The sequence below is a fragment of the Lates calcarifer genome, linkage group LG17 (assembly GCF_001640805.2).
Source record: "Lates calcarifer isolate ASB-BC8 linkage group LG17, TLL_Latcal_v3, whole genome shotgun sequence".
Taxonomy (NCBI): Eukaryota; Metazoa; Chordata; class Actinopteri; family Centropomidae; genus Lates; species Lates calcarifer.
The window spans coordinates 27,360,286-27,374,909 of NC_066849.1; the positions used below are offsets into that span (position 1 = coordinate 27,360,286).

Sequence of the window (14,624 nt, forward strand, 5' to 3'; positions counted from 1 at the left end):
TCGTGTCACATCAAACTCTGTTGTAGATACAAGTGTCTGACTGTGGCGGACATTCACATCGATCTCCTGCAGCTGAACCAGAGCTCAGTTTCACTGACGCAGCAGGAAACTGTGTCTTCACATGTTCCAGTCGCTGTTTTAAAGTCATGAAACTCTCCATGTCTCCAGCTGTTCGACAGACAGGAAAACTGCTGTTGTGCACTCACAGGTTTCAGTTTCACCATTTAAATTCGCCCTCTGAAGTCGCCTCCTGTCCTGTAGTTTCCTCCTCCTTCCACATCTCTGATTCCTCCATGTCTTGTTTAGGAGCTTTGATCTTTGACCCCCTCTGTGCAGTTGGTTGCTGCTAAATTGGATGATTAGAAAGTGAAGGATTTTCTTCCTCTGCATGTTTGTATGTGTGTTGTTGTGTGTTGTTGTAAATGGATTATCTGTCATTTTTCTGGTCTCTGTCTCCCCCTGCCTGTCTCTCTGCTGCTCTGCCTGAGATCTACCCTCTGGATGATGAAGAAGAGTATGTCCTCTTCCTCTCTCTCCCTGCTTTTCCTTTGTTGGTGGAGTGATGGGAGGAGCAGAGGTCATAATCTAAGACTAGTTGTTTATTTTTAATTTTAGTATTTTTTATTGATTCTGACTTTTCTCCCTCATTTAAATCTGTTTCTTGCTCTCTTTTTCTTTTTCTTTGTCTCGATTGTCAACATTGTTCAGATTATATTTGTTGTGTAAATGCTTTGTCACTATATCGCCAAAGATCCCTGGATCTTCAACCCTGATGAACCATGGGTCATCCACTCATCACACACGCCTGTTGTTTATTAAACTCTCTATATGTTTGTACAGTCTAGAATATTAACATTTGGTCTTTGGACTTGGGTTTGAATATTCCCCTCAGTGGCCATAGCTTAATGTGGTATGTGTCTGTTGGTGACATAGTTCAGGACTGTCCACCTGTAGGAAACGATGGTTGTTTTGTTGGACTTACTTAAAAGCCTCCACCTAATAAATACAATGTTCTTCATCTGTTCAGGATCCATTAGATCCCGGTCGCTGTGTGATGGTGATTCGTTCTCTGGTTCCTGGTGGTTCAGCTGAGCGTCACGGTGGACTCCTTCCTGGAGACCAGCTGGTTTCTGTCAACCAGACCCAGCTGGACCTGCTCACCCTGGCCCAGGCTGTGGAGGTCTTGAAGTCTGCCCCACCTGGAACAGTCCGTCTGGGTATCCGGAAGCCTTTGGTGGTATGTCTAGACCTTCTAGTTTCAGGTCCAGGTCTTATAATTGTATGTTTAAGACCTAAACCTTCTACGTCTTTGTTTGGGACTTCAAGGATGTTGGTCCAGACCTTCTAGTTTTAGGTCCAGAGTTTGAAGGTTTGGACCCAAATTAAGAAGGTCTGGACATAAAACCACAAATAGTGTATCCTGACCTTTGGGTGTTAGGTCCAGATCTTCTAGGTTTGGGTCCAAAACGCCTAGTTGTTGATAGAATCCATATAGGTCCAGAATTTCTAGCTGTTGGTCACAAACTTCTAGTTTTAGGTCCAGACCCAGTAGTGTTCGGTCCATTATAGTCCAACCTTTTCGTTGTAGCTATGGTCCTGTAGTTTCGGGTCCAGACATTCCAGCTGTACTTTAAGACATGTGGTCAACTAGTTGGGACGGGGAACACATATGATGGAGGTTTTATCCTACCAGGGAGATCAGAGACCGTGACTGAACCTGAGCAGCAGAGGAGTTGAACCTCCAGCTTCATGTGTTGAATTAACTCTGATCTGTGTCCTGTTGGTGCAGGTGGAGGGACCAGAGAGGAGGAGCGAGGACAGCAGCCAGGTGTCTCTCAACAACATTCACCTGTCCGTACCGAAGGTAACACACTCACCTGTAGACTAAGGACCAGATTAATGCCCACGTTTCTGGAACAATAACAACACGGATCTAATGTTGGTGTTGGGTTCAGTGTATGTGACAAAGTAGTCTCAACCAAAGGTGAACGAGCTTCTTCAGAGCTCTCACCTGTATTTCATGGTCTTCATCATGAATGGAACTAGCTCAGGTTTTCTCAGGATGAGTTTTTCCAGGATATAGAGGTATGTTGTAGACACTGTAAATACCTTTGGCGACAGTTTAAATAAAGTTGATTTGAGGACATTTATATCCAGACACCATCTTTACCCAGAGACTGTGGTCATCTGTCTCCATTCCTCTCTCTCTCTCTTTCTCTGAGATGTTAATCAAGTCCATCCACACTAATTGGACCATTAAGATTTTCTCCTCTATCACATCATTCACTCCCTGACTCCTCTGCTCCCCTGCTCCTCCCTCTTTCTCCTCCTACATCCTCCACTCTTAAATCTCTCATCTCTCTCTCTCTTTATCTCCTCTCTTCAGTTTGTTTTATTGGTGAGGATATCAGATGAACAGCGCTGCCAGAGTGTTTGACTATAAAGAAAAATAAATGGGAGAAATAAATAAATGTAAATAAATATGTAGGAGCGTGACGGGAGTGAAGAGGAACGGCTGCAGAGTGGATTTATCTCCAAACCTCCAACAGGTTCAGGGTGAATTTACACTGCTGTAAAACAACAGGAGAGAAAAAACAGATAACTGATGGAAGACGACCACTGATATGACAAATACAACTTGTTGTGTTTGTAGACTAATGTAGGTAGGGTGGACAAAATATTAGAAACACCTAGTATGATATGTAGAGTTGAATTAACACCTCTCTGAAACAGGAACTGAACATTAAAACATTACAGGACTGCTGACTCGGTCCCAGGGTTCCTAATGAACTGGACACTGACTGAGATGAAGGATTAGAATAAGATAAGAGAGTCAGGAAGTGTTTTGGTCGTTAGTCTACGAAGCTTGTGCAGCTGATCCTGAACAATTCTGGATTTTTGAGGAGGATTTAAATCTGATACCTGATGATCTGATGATATATCGTTTTTCTGCATAAACACTCAACATAAATGATCCTTTTTGATGAGGAGATTGTAAATTTGTTTAGTAAAAACACAGTTTTTACTGAGTATGACATTTTTCTAAGATAATTTTTGGCCTTCATTTCATAGTTTAATTGTGGAGACACAGGAAAGAAAACAAGTTAAATGTCGAATGTTCAGAGAAAAAATTAGTTTCAGAAGACAAAGTATGGTGAAGGTGATCTGTGGTGGGAAACACAAAAGTAAAAAAAAAATCCAAGGCTCTTCTGGCAAAAAAGTTAAAAGGCCTTGAATGCACCTTGAAGAAGGCTGTTTGTGCTGCCATGTGTTGTTACTCAGCTTTGTTAACATGTATGTGTCCTTGATTTCATGGATTTCATCGTGAAATAGCTGAATATCTGAATAAAGGCCCTTTAATGTTTTTGCCAGAAGAGTGCCTTAGGTTTTAGTTGCCGTGTGTCTGAAGCACGAAGCCGACCAGAAAAATAAACTCCTCACTTCTCTGTGTTGGACAAACTGTTTCTAAAAGACCTTAAACATATCTTAAACATTTTTGAACCAGGACTGAAGAACATGCAATACAAATCAGATTGTGATTATTTTGGCAGATGTTGTGATGTACCACAGTATTAGTCTGTTCACTCACATCTGGAGGGTGATTTATAGGCCAGATAACAACACAATGCTTCATTTAGAATTTATAATGTTGTGACACATTTTACCTTTTAGCAAAAAAAAAAAAAAAAAAACAAAACTGCCGCTCCTGAGAATTGGCTGTAGCACTTGGCCAAACTTCAATTTTCACAATATTTCGATTAATTCTCAGAGCCGCAGTTTGAGCTGTAGTCTTATTGTTACTTATCAGCCAACTTGTATACACTGGATGTATAACTGTGATGAGCTAAAACCAGCCAATAATATCTGCTGTGTCAATACACTGTTGAGTTTTCCTCCGTTACAGACTGACTCGACCTCCAGGGCCACGTTCACTTTAAAACAGGAGATTTGTTGGTGGCTGATCTTGGTAAACTTTGTTGATTTACTGAAGACAAATCTAAATTAAATAAGAACATGCCACACCTAAAGAAGTGAAAATTTAACTCTGTGTAGGTGGAAATGATGGCAGCATACAGTATGTAGATGGTGTTAAGTGTTGGACCAGTGCTTTCACTGAAAAAATGAAGCTCTGTGCTTCAACATTCAGGAAGTTTTAGCCACGTTTTTCTCTGTAAACGTCTGGTTCTGTTTTCTGCAACAGAAACTAATGAGTTCTTCTTCAGAGTCCATGAATCTCAGCAGAAATCTGTTGAGTATTTTCAGTGCGTGAGCAGTCGGAGAGAGGAGACTGAAATCTGAGTCTTTGTGGTGATAAATCAGTGTTTGTTCTGCAGGTCACAACAGACACGCTTCTCTTCAGGAAGCCATGTTTTCCCGTTTGAGAAGCTTCGTGTTTTATCTTCCATATTCTCTTCTTCATCTCTCCTCTCTCTTTCACCTCCTTCCCTCCCTCCCCTCCATCATCTCTCCTTCTCCCCTTCTCCTCTGTCTTTTCCCTCTCCTCTTTTATCTTCTTCTCTCCTCTCTTTCACCTTCTTTCACCCTCTCCTCTCCCTCCTCCTCCTCTCTGTCTCTGTGAAGCTGCTGACTCAGCTGGATGGTGGATGGTATAAAGTGCTCTATCAGCTCAACCAGCAGCATCTCTCTCTTAAGTGAGTCGGGGGGTGGAGAGGGGTTGGGGGGTACTCTGAGGACACTCCAGCATCAGTACACTCAGTACTGCAGTACCCACAGTAAATACTACTGCAGTACTGATGAGATGAGCTACAGTTTATTAAACTCTGAGTGAAGGTGGAAATCTGCAGCAACAATTATTAACTGCTAATTGTAACTATTACTTTTAGGTTTTTATTTGATTCTACTAAATCTACTTTCTGAAAACAGGTTTCAAAAATCCACACAGATGTACTGAGTCACTCTGTTATCGTCTCAGTTTTCAGTGTGTTGTGTTTTTATCTGAAGTCTCTGACCTCTCAGAGGATTTCTTTTCTTTTGTCCACATAAGATATTCATTTCTCCACATGCAAACTATCTTGTGCCAAAGCTCAAAAATTGTGCACTATGTTTGGGATAAAATCCAACAAGTTGTGTGATCCATGACTGTAATGGACGACATGAACCAGCTGAGGTTTAGAGGGTTTTATCACACTTATCCCACAGCTGCTTCCCAACAATCACTGTAAATAATTAAACTAGAAATATTCATAATTTACACACAATTCACTTTGATCTTGTTTTGTTATTCTAAATATCATATATCATCATATTTCCTCTCCGATCTTTTCTCCTTTCCCTCAGACTCAGGCTATCACCGTGGCTGTCTAATGGTTACAGAAATAACCGTAGCTCCAAGCTCTTTATCTGAGGCTCAACTGTTGCTACAGTTTAATTCAAACATCTACATCACAGGTGTTAATCCACACCTTTCCACCAATCAGAATCCAGAATTTTCAGGCCATAATATTATTTAGCCTAAAATAGATTATTTTTTAACCCTTGCACTCAGGTTTTTAAAATCCTGACTTAGTAAGATTCTTATCTCTTGAACTGAACATGTCTGTTAATGTGATAATAAGCTCAGGAGATAAAAGCTTCTTCCTTATCACACAAGATTCTTATCAACAGCCATGTTCTCTGCACACACTTTATCATCATCATTAAACATTATAATTTCTGTGCAAACTATTATTCTGTGGAAATAACCTGTGCACTCAGGTCACTGTGTCATTCTGCACATCCTGTGCATTGAGGTGATAATTTTACAACACAATAAGTTCTGCAAACAAATTTAAAACGACCTATAAACCTGAGTCTAACTAGAGTCTACTTCACTTTTACAGCAGCTTTTAAGAGCTGAGACGTCACAAAGTGTCTCTCAGAGGAGATAAAAACAGACATACAGGCGTTAAAACACACATCTTAAATCCAAGGGGAGAGAGCTCCAAAGTTTAGGAGCCACAACTTCAAATGCAAATTCACCTTTAGTTTTAATCTCGTTCTAGGAGCAACCAGCAAACCCTGATCAGACTGTAGAGACCTGCTGATAACACAGGGCTGCAGCAGATCTCTGATCATGTAGATCTCTGCAGGTGATCACAAGGACTTTGAGCAGGACTGGAAAAAAGGATTCAAACAAACATCTTATTGGACTTCACTGTTGTTCCACCATCATCAATACTCCTCGTCTGTAGTGTCTTCAGCTGAGCTCTACTGTACTCTGCTGAGCTCTACTGTACTCTGTTGTGTTCTGCCGTGTTACTTTCTGTCCTCCGTGCTGTATCTGCCGCGGCCCGTCCTCTGTGCTGCTGTTTTATTTCCTGTTTTATATGCAGCCCATTTGGCTGAAGAGGGTTTTTCACAGCCCACAGGTCTCTGATGGGTTTCCATAAAGACAGCCGGGTCGGCGCTGTCACTTCACCGCCCGATCGTTCTCTGTCACGCCAGCCCGCTGACCAGAGAGAGACCCCCGTTACACATCCACACCTCGTTAACTTTTAGAGGTCACACGTTAGAAGACGGGCTGCCGCTGTAGTTAGAGGCTGTCATCACATTATTCTGATCTGCTTTGTGCAGATAAAGAGCTGCTGTGACCACAGATCAAACTGATTAAAACATGAGTGCAGGAGGAAAAACAACAAGCTTTACAGTCAGCAAACGGCGCCTAGGTAGAGCTGGGACCACCACAACACAATAACACAGATGACCGGCTGATTCTTTAGACTGAAACGTCATCTGTTGTTACAGAATCTGTCCTCTCATCTGTCAATCTGACCTGACACTTGGCTGAAATAAGGTACAGAGTACAGGAGAACTGTAAACTGAGGTTTTAGAGTTACGGACTAAGACATAAACTCTGATTGATCCATCAAGTTTTCTGCTGCTTCCCCTGGTCTGGGTCCAGCTCTGGGATCCTGAGGTGTTCCCAGGCCAGATGGGATATACAGTAAAATCCCCTCTGGTTCTGTCCATCTTCTGAAGGGAGGTGTCCAGGCGGTGTACTGATGGACACCTGGACCACCTACAGAGCTCATCGGTGAGAGCTGGAATGTAGATCAACCAGGAAATAAAGAGCTTTCACGCCTTCAGCTAGCCTCTAAAAACCGCTAAGTTTAGTCTCCATTTTGAAGCCATCCAACAGTTTAATCTGCTGTGTTGGTTCTCTTCTTCTTCTTCTGTGGTGCCTTTTAAAGGCAGTTCTGTCTCCTCCTGTAACCTCCTCGTCAAGTATTTAGCAAAGAGCTTTGAAAATGAGGATTCAGAGATGTGTTTCCTCTGATGGTCTGAATATTTTCAGTCATCCAGGCTCCAGCGAGTGTACAGTCAGAAACAGCCGAGGAAGTGGACATGATGATGGACATGGAGGTTTATTCCTGTCACTGTTCAGTGACCTTTCTGATTAGGTTAGCTTAGCCTGCTAGCATTGTCACTGGCTCAAGAGCTCCCCATCAGTCTGAAGTGCTAATGTTGAAGGCAGCTGGACTTCTTTTTAGTTTTCCTGAAGACGTTTCATCTCTCATCCGAAAGGCTTCCTCAGTTCTAGAGACTTGTTGGGGAGTCCCAGGTATTTAACCTCCTGGAGGTGGTCCTCCATCAGTCAGTCATAGACCCGGGTCTTTTATGACATACTGGTCCCTCGTGATCTTCTGATGCTTTCTTTGTTTTTCCTAGTCTGGAGCTCTTATTTTGATTTTAGCTTGAGATATAGAGATAGAGTCAGGCGACCTTAACACAACATGGCCTGGTTTATTTTTATTTCTTTCTAAAAAATGTGTCAAAACTTTGAGAAAAACAATAAATAAATGGACAGAAGCTTTGTACTGTTGGTCGAACAAAACAAAAGATTAGAAGAAATCTGGGAAGTAAAACTGGATATTTTTCAGTGTTTTGAACTCAGACTAAAGCATTAACATCATCATTTCCTGATCACATGTGGAAATGGGATCTAGACCGTGACCAGGCACAGCTGTTCATCAATTATCATTTATTAACCTAAGAGTTGGACATTAGATTCCACATGTGCAGTCATCAAAAAAACATTAAATCACAGCATTTAGCAGTGGAATCTAGATCTATGAACCAGAATCCTTGGGTCCAGTTTGAACCTGAACGTCTCTGCAGCCTCCTGAGACGCTGCAGAAAGTCTGAACCAGCCGACTCGTCATCTCAACTGTCCTCATCGTCTAATGGCAGAGATATTAAATGACAACGTCTTTAAATCTTATGAATATGAGGCCAGGCAGTCACGGCCAATACACATCAGTCTGCAGAACATCCTGTTAGCGTTATGAGCTCTCTGCTGCTGCCGCCGTCTGCTCCTCACCTCCATTATATGGCTGTGATGGGCCGGCTTCCCAGGCCCAAATTAAAAGAAGAGGAACAGAGTCCTTGAAGATGAGGCTTCGTCGATGGAAATTAGCCTAAGTGTTGTCATTAATATTTCCCAGCGCGGGCTAATGTCTGCATCGTAATGTTAAGAACAGGATACCCCCTCAGTATCTGCTGAGGAAGGCTCTTTGGGGAGTTGGAGAAAACCTTTATGTGTTCAGAGATAAAGGCTAATGTTCAAAGTAAGTCGAGTCTTAGATTTAGTGCGAGCTGCGGTTTCTTCAGCGAGGAGACGAGCCGAAGGCAAACGGCTCAAAGTTTTACTGATTTACTGAGTCCATTCTCTTGATTTACCTGTCGCACAGGTGCAGAGGTGACCAAAGAATATAGAGAGCAAGATCCAGAGTGTTTTATTCAGTCCTTTTGACTTGTTTCCAGTTTGGTTTAAATCTCTCAAAGTCTCTTTTTTGATTCAGTGATATCAGACATACAGGTGTCTGACAGCATGATGATAGGATTCCTCCAGAGACAGAGCTTTTTATTAAAGAGTCAGTTAGTTTAACCAGAAACATCTCTATATCTCTCTACCAGACTCCATTGACAAAAACAGGGATTTAACCAGGAGCTGCTGGAATACCACTGCCTCCATCTGTTAGTGTGTCTGTGTCACTGTGTGACTTTCAGTGGTGGAAGAAGTAATCAGATACTTTACTGAAGTAAAAGTACCACACAGTAACACAGACACACTAACAGATGGAGGCAAAATTCATGTTTTTGTCAGTGGAGTCTGGTATTGATATAAAGTGATGTTTCTGTAACTCTGACATTTGTTTCAGTTACTTTGACCCTTGACCTTTGACCTTCTAACTGTTGGTTAATGCTGTATTGTTTGTTTGTGTCTCAGGGTTTCGGTGACGGCTCCATCTTGCCTGAAGACCTTCGACAAGGAGAGGAGGAGGAGGAGGAGCCGGAGCTGATCCTGGATGGAGGTCTGCCTCGCTACACCACCTCCTCTCTGACCTCTGACCCCCTGCCTGGAGAGGAGGGCAGGGAGATGGCTGTGGACGAGGAGGTGGAGGAGGTGAAGACAGAGGAGAGAGAGGAGGAGAGGATGAGCTCTCTCCCCAGGAAACCTCCTCCGTCGTGGGAGGAGTGGAAGCTCTCCTCCTCCAGCCGGGCCGGAGCAGAGGAGGTGAGTGTGGAGTTTTTGTTTTCAGTAAATGTTGTGATGTTATTTGTATAACCCCTGACGTGCAGTGTTGTTGTTGATCTGAGTGATTTCTTCTGTCAGAGCTGGAGACGAGAGAACAGGAGGAGCAGAGCGAAGACGACGACCTGCAGAGATCAGAGAGAGAGAGCATCGTTTCTGTAGGAAATCTGATCCTGGGTGAGACAGAGTCTGAGTCTTTATTACCACTTCTAAAATAACAGTTTGTACTGAGAGAAGAAATTTATCACTGCATCTGGTTTTAAAATACTTTAACACAACACATATAGAAAGTTTAAACAAAGTGCAGTGGTCGTTCATATATTTAATCATTTAACATTTAATCTTTGGTTCTGGAGAAACATTATCTGGTTTAAATATTAAAAAATCAAAAATCTGCAGCTTCTCAGCTTCAGTGAAGAAGGCCGTGTGATGAGGCTGAAAGCTCCGGTATCAGTCACAGTCTGAAAACTCTCAGATCACAGCTGGTGTTTAAACTTTAAACCTTTATTTTAGAAAAGAGTCACAGAGCAGGAGATGGCGTCAGCATGAACTCTGACCTCTGACCTCTGACCTCTGCCCTCTGCTGTGTGTGTGTGTGTGTAGGTCTTCCAGAGTCCAGAGACAGTGAAGCAGACTCTGAACTCACTCTGACCGACACCGACACAGAGTCAGTATCTGCTGCACCTCCTCTCCATCCTCCTCCTCCTCTTTTTCCTCTTCCTCCTTTTCCTCACCTTTTTCCCTTTCTTCTCATTCCTCCTCCTCTTTCATTTCTTCTTACTCTTCATGGTGTCCTCCTTCTTTTCTTCTTTTTATTCTTCTTCTCCTTCGTCTCCTCCAGGTGTTGTATCAAACATCTGTCCTGTGTCGCCCTCTGCTGGTCAGTTTTGTTGCAGCAGTTGATGTTTTCACAGATTGACTCCATCAGTAACGGTGTTAACGAGCTGTTACTCAGACTTTTAATGAGGGTGGAGTCTGAAGAAAGATTCATCTCAAAGTTTAATCTCTGATAGGAACTGTCGTCTCCTCCTGTGCAGGTCCATCAGGATGATTGACATGCAGCAGAGGAGGAAGAGGCGGAGCCAGGGAGGAGCCTCTCTGCCAATCAGAGGAGGCCACAGGTAGGAGACCTGCTCCACCTGCAGTCAGTTAAAACCTGCTGCTAACAGCTAACAGCTAACAGCTAACTCTGTCCACAGTGAGCTCCCTGAGAGAGAGGAGGGGGAGGGAGAGGAGACTCCGGCCTTCAGTCACTGGGGACCCCCCCGCAGGTAAAACTCTGAGGCTTCATCCTCACTGATGTGTTTTAGTTTTAAAACTCCAGGGTTGTGTAGCAGGTTTTTGGTGATTGACTTTATTTCATGTTTTCTGTCTGTGCACCAACACTATAGTTTGAATGTCCAGATAGAAGCAGCTCATCAGTTTAGTTCAGGAGAAGTAAAAACCTTAAAGATCATATTTTTTATCCTTCATATGTCGCCTCTTTTCTCTCTGCTGGTGATGTGGTGCCTCGAGTTTTTCATTCTTAGTCCGTGGTTCTCGATAAAATGTTCAGACCAACGTGTTTGGTTGAGTGTGTACAGGCCCACAGGTTTACAACAGTCTGACATGTTGAGGGTCAGATTTTTTAAATGAAAAACACAGAACAGCTGTGCAGGTTTTCCACAGTGAGTTTGAAATGTCTGATTGTGAGAACAGCTGGTAAAAGGTAAACGCCACCTTTCAGTTAGTTTTAGAATAAAGTGTGGATGAAGTCTGGTTTGACAGACTCTTGTTGGATGTTTTTATGCAAGACCTTCCCTCAAGACCTCAAATTCACAACTAATTCTGGGTCAGTTAAGACTTGTTTTAGGAAAACCATGCGTCCAGTTTGTTTCCCTTTAGAGTCTTCAGGGGTAATAAAGCGTCTCTCCTGCAGGGTGGAAGTGTGGGCGGAGGAGGATCAGTCTCTGGGTCTGAGCATCGTGGGCGGTCGTCACGTCATCAAGCGCCTGAGGAACGGAGAGGAGCTGAAGGGAATCTTCATCAAACAGGTTTTACCAAACAGTCCCGCCGCCAAGACTCGGTGTCTGAAGACCGGGGACAAGATCCTGGAGGTGGGGCTCGGTCTAATTCCTGCAGCGTTGCAGTCTTAGAAGGCGGGGTGAGGTCTTTGTCTGTAAGTCACGATGTGTTTCTGCAGGTGTCAGGTGTCGACCTCCGAGCTGCGAGTCACGAGGAGGCGGTCAGTGCCATTAAATCAGCTCCGAGCCCCGTCGTCTTCATCGTCCAGAGTCTGTCTGCGACGCCTCGGGTACAAACACACACACAGAATAAAACCACATTCACACAGGAAGGAACAGGACAAAGACTAAACCAAAGGCTCCTGCCTTTAACTTCAGTATCAGAGCTGTCTGAACATCCATGAATACAATTTTAACTTTTTCCATTTTCACATCAAAGTCAAATTTCACTCTGAAAACAGATCAGATCAGCTCACACACACATTTACACCTGCTGTTAAAATATTCTGGACCACATGAAAGTACAGGTGAGGTCAGAACTGGGAGTGAAAAACATGGACGCTCACAGGAAGTCTTTCAGAACTAATGTGCTCCACCTGAAGAACACCTCAGAGTCAGGGGGCGTTCAGGTTCAAACTTCAGACTAGGAACTCTGAAATTCAGACTTCTGAGTAGAACTGAAACGCACTGAGGACGGGCTGTGATCTGATTGGCTGAATGCGATAACGCATGTGTAAATGTAATCAGAATCATATCTAGATAATGTCTGTGATTATGATATGAATGGATGAAGGAGAGTGTAGATATACGTGAGAGTGGTAGAGTAGGTAGGTGGATGTGTTTAGTTTAATTTTAAAAAATCATCTAGATACTACGGAGCCCTGGAAGGGACATGGAGGAAAAAAAATCTGAAGGTGAAAAAAACAAGATGTACTTTTGAGAGATCTCACAAAAGTTTCTGGAGAAACTTTCTCAGGATTTTACTAAAGTATATCTGTTAACCTTCAGAACTGATTTCTCCTCCAGGACTCTGTAAGATACATATCGTCTGTAAATACAAACACATACTGTAAACATGGTTCATACTGAAGTCTCACAGTGTGTGTGTGTGTGTGTGTGTTTCAGCCTGTCTCTCTCACAGCTCCCAGCTACAACAAACACAAAGCAAAGAGGACAGAGTCTCCGGTAAGAACAGAAGATGGACGTAACATCTCCTCCTCTGTCTTTGTCTTTATATGTATCACCAACAAACCTGGTCTGACACTGGGTCTGAAGTCTGGTCTGTTCAGTAACGTCAGACTGAGAGTCCTGTAGAGTCCTGTAGGGTCCTGTAGAGTCCTGTAGGGTCCTGTAGAGTCCTGTAGAGTCCTGTAGAGTCCAGCAGGGGGCAGCACAGCCTCAGCACAGAGGACGACTGAGACACCAACACCTCACTAAAACTGTTTGTTTCTCTGCAGAATCCAGGAGTAAACCCACCTCCTCTGAGACAGCCCCCACCTTACAGACCCCCCAGCCAACAGGAGCATGAGCTGACCTCTGACCTGGAGCAGGCCAAAGGTCAGTAACACACACACACATGCAGCTGTCAGCAGGTTGTAGAGATGGAGCTGAGCTGATTCTAAAAGAACGAAAACACAACAATGATCAGTTTTAGGTTTTACACCCTGATTGTGTCGCTAACATCAGACATGTCTTTGTGTCACATTGACACTTTTCTCTGGGTTTACAATAAACCCACAGTTTGATCATGTGTGGATGCAAACTGTATCAAAAGACACTGAAATTTACCAATGTTTCATAAACGCCTCACTTGCAGGCTATTGGTAGACACTACAGTTTACAGATGTCCCTCAAATGCCTCACATGCAGACTGTATCAGTAGACACAACAATTTATCAAACACCTTACGTATTCCAGTGTCAGCAGACACAGGAATTTACAGATGTTTCCTTAATGCCTCACATGCAGATTATAGTTAGATGCTGCACTTACTGCTGTCCCCTACACTTCTCTGCTCCTCAGCAATTCACAGATGTTGTTTATTCAGTTCATTACGTTACTGCCTGATGATCCCTGATAAACCACCTGCTGTATCTGCAGGAAACCTGTTCATCGAGACTCTCGCAGAGCGAAGAGTAAAACTTTAGCTGCTGCACACACACAGTGTTTAACCCTCCATGTACAGAGTGATGGATCTCTGCCTCCTGATCCAGCACAGTGTGTTTCCATCCTCTTCTTTCTCCTCTTTAATATTTAGTTCAGGTTCAGTCTGTTCCTCCGTCTCTTCCTCAGTTTTACTCCACTGAGCTCAGCTCCTTAGAACCTGTCGACCTTTTTCTAAAATACACAGGAGGAATTTCTTTACTTTGTTCCAGTCCAGGATCAGATCTGATATTTATATTTTCCTTCATCACATTCTGAACATGAAAACCCATCTACTCACCAGTCCACCTTTACAGCCTCGTTGTGTTTCTACTCACGCTCTTTCAAACTCTCACTAACTTTCTAAGAAGAAAGGCTTTTGTAGAAGAGCTCAGAGACCGGGACTGTAGACATGAATCTGGTGCTGGTCCTGAGGACTGAACACTAAAGACTGAGGACTGAGGACTGATGAACTAAACCTGAAGGATCAGAAACGTTAGTCGGTCTCAGTTTATTTTCTGGAATAATCCAAAACACAATGAAAAAATCCCATTGGCTTTTTGTGGAGGAACCAGAGTGATGCTAACTTCAGGTTGGACTACAGAAACACATCATCACTGTTGGACTGCAAACTGAGGAGGATTATTTGCTTTGTGTGTGTGTGTGTGTGTGTGTGTGTGTGTGTGTGTGTGTGTGTGTGTGTGTGTTGACTCACTCAGCTTCAGACAGACTGAACGTGACCATCTGCCATGTTGGAGGAGAGAGAGAGACGTTTGTTGGTTGGTAAACACACACACAAGCTGCTTCCTGTGTGTGTGTGTGTGTGTGTGTGTGTGTGTGTGTGTGTGTGTTGATGCATTGCTCTTCTGCCAGATCTCAGTCAGTGTCTGTATAATTGGTGTCAGTTTTTCAGCTCCGTCCAAACTCACTCAGTTTCTCTTTGG

At 43.3% G+C, this 14,624-nt stretch overlaps 1 protein-coding gene across 6 annotated transcripts in view; it reads left to right on the top strand.

The window, feature by feature from the left end:
• patj (PATJ crumbs cell polarity complex component) overlaps nucleotides 1-14,624 on the top strand; it is a 97,836-nt gene that overhangs the window by 30,943 nt on the left and 52,269 nt on the right. For 5 of the 6 annotated variants that reach the window (XM_018676132.2, XM_018676142.2, XM_051077392.1 and 2 more), the window contains exons 19-29: nucleotides 1,028-1,237; nucleotides 1,790-1,864; nucleotides 9,230-9,517; nucleotides 9,646-9,712; nucleotides 10,139-10,202; nucleotides 10,573-10,656; nucleotides 10,735-10,806; nucleotides 11,454-11,631; nucleotides 11,718-11,828; nucleotides 12,664-12,723; nucleotides 12,996-13,095. In XM_018676132.2, coding sequence (XP_018531648.1) covers nucleotides 1,028-1,237; nucleotides 1,790-1,864; nucleotides 9,230-9,517; nucleotides 9,646-9,712; nucleotides 10,139-10,202; nucleotides 10,573-10,656; nucleotides 10,735-10,806; nucleotides 11,454-11,631; nucleotides 11,718-11,828; nucleotides 12,664-12,723; nucleotides 12,996-13,095 — 1,309 coding nt within the window. The remainder of the gene's footprint in view (nucleotides 1-1,027; nucleotides 1,238-1,789; nucleotides 1,865-9,229; nucleotides 9,518-9,645; nucleotides 9,713-10,138; nucleotides 10,203-10,572; nucleotides 10,657-10,734; nucleotides 10,807-11,453; nucleotides 11,632-11,717; nucleotides 11,829-12,663; nucleotides 12,724-12,995; nucleotides 13,096-14,624) is intronic. The other variant, XM_018676162.2, reaches the window with a different exon arrangement.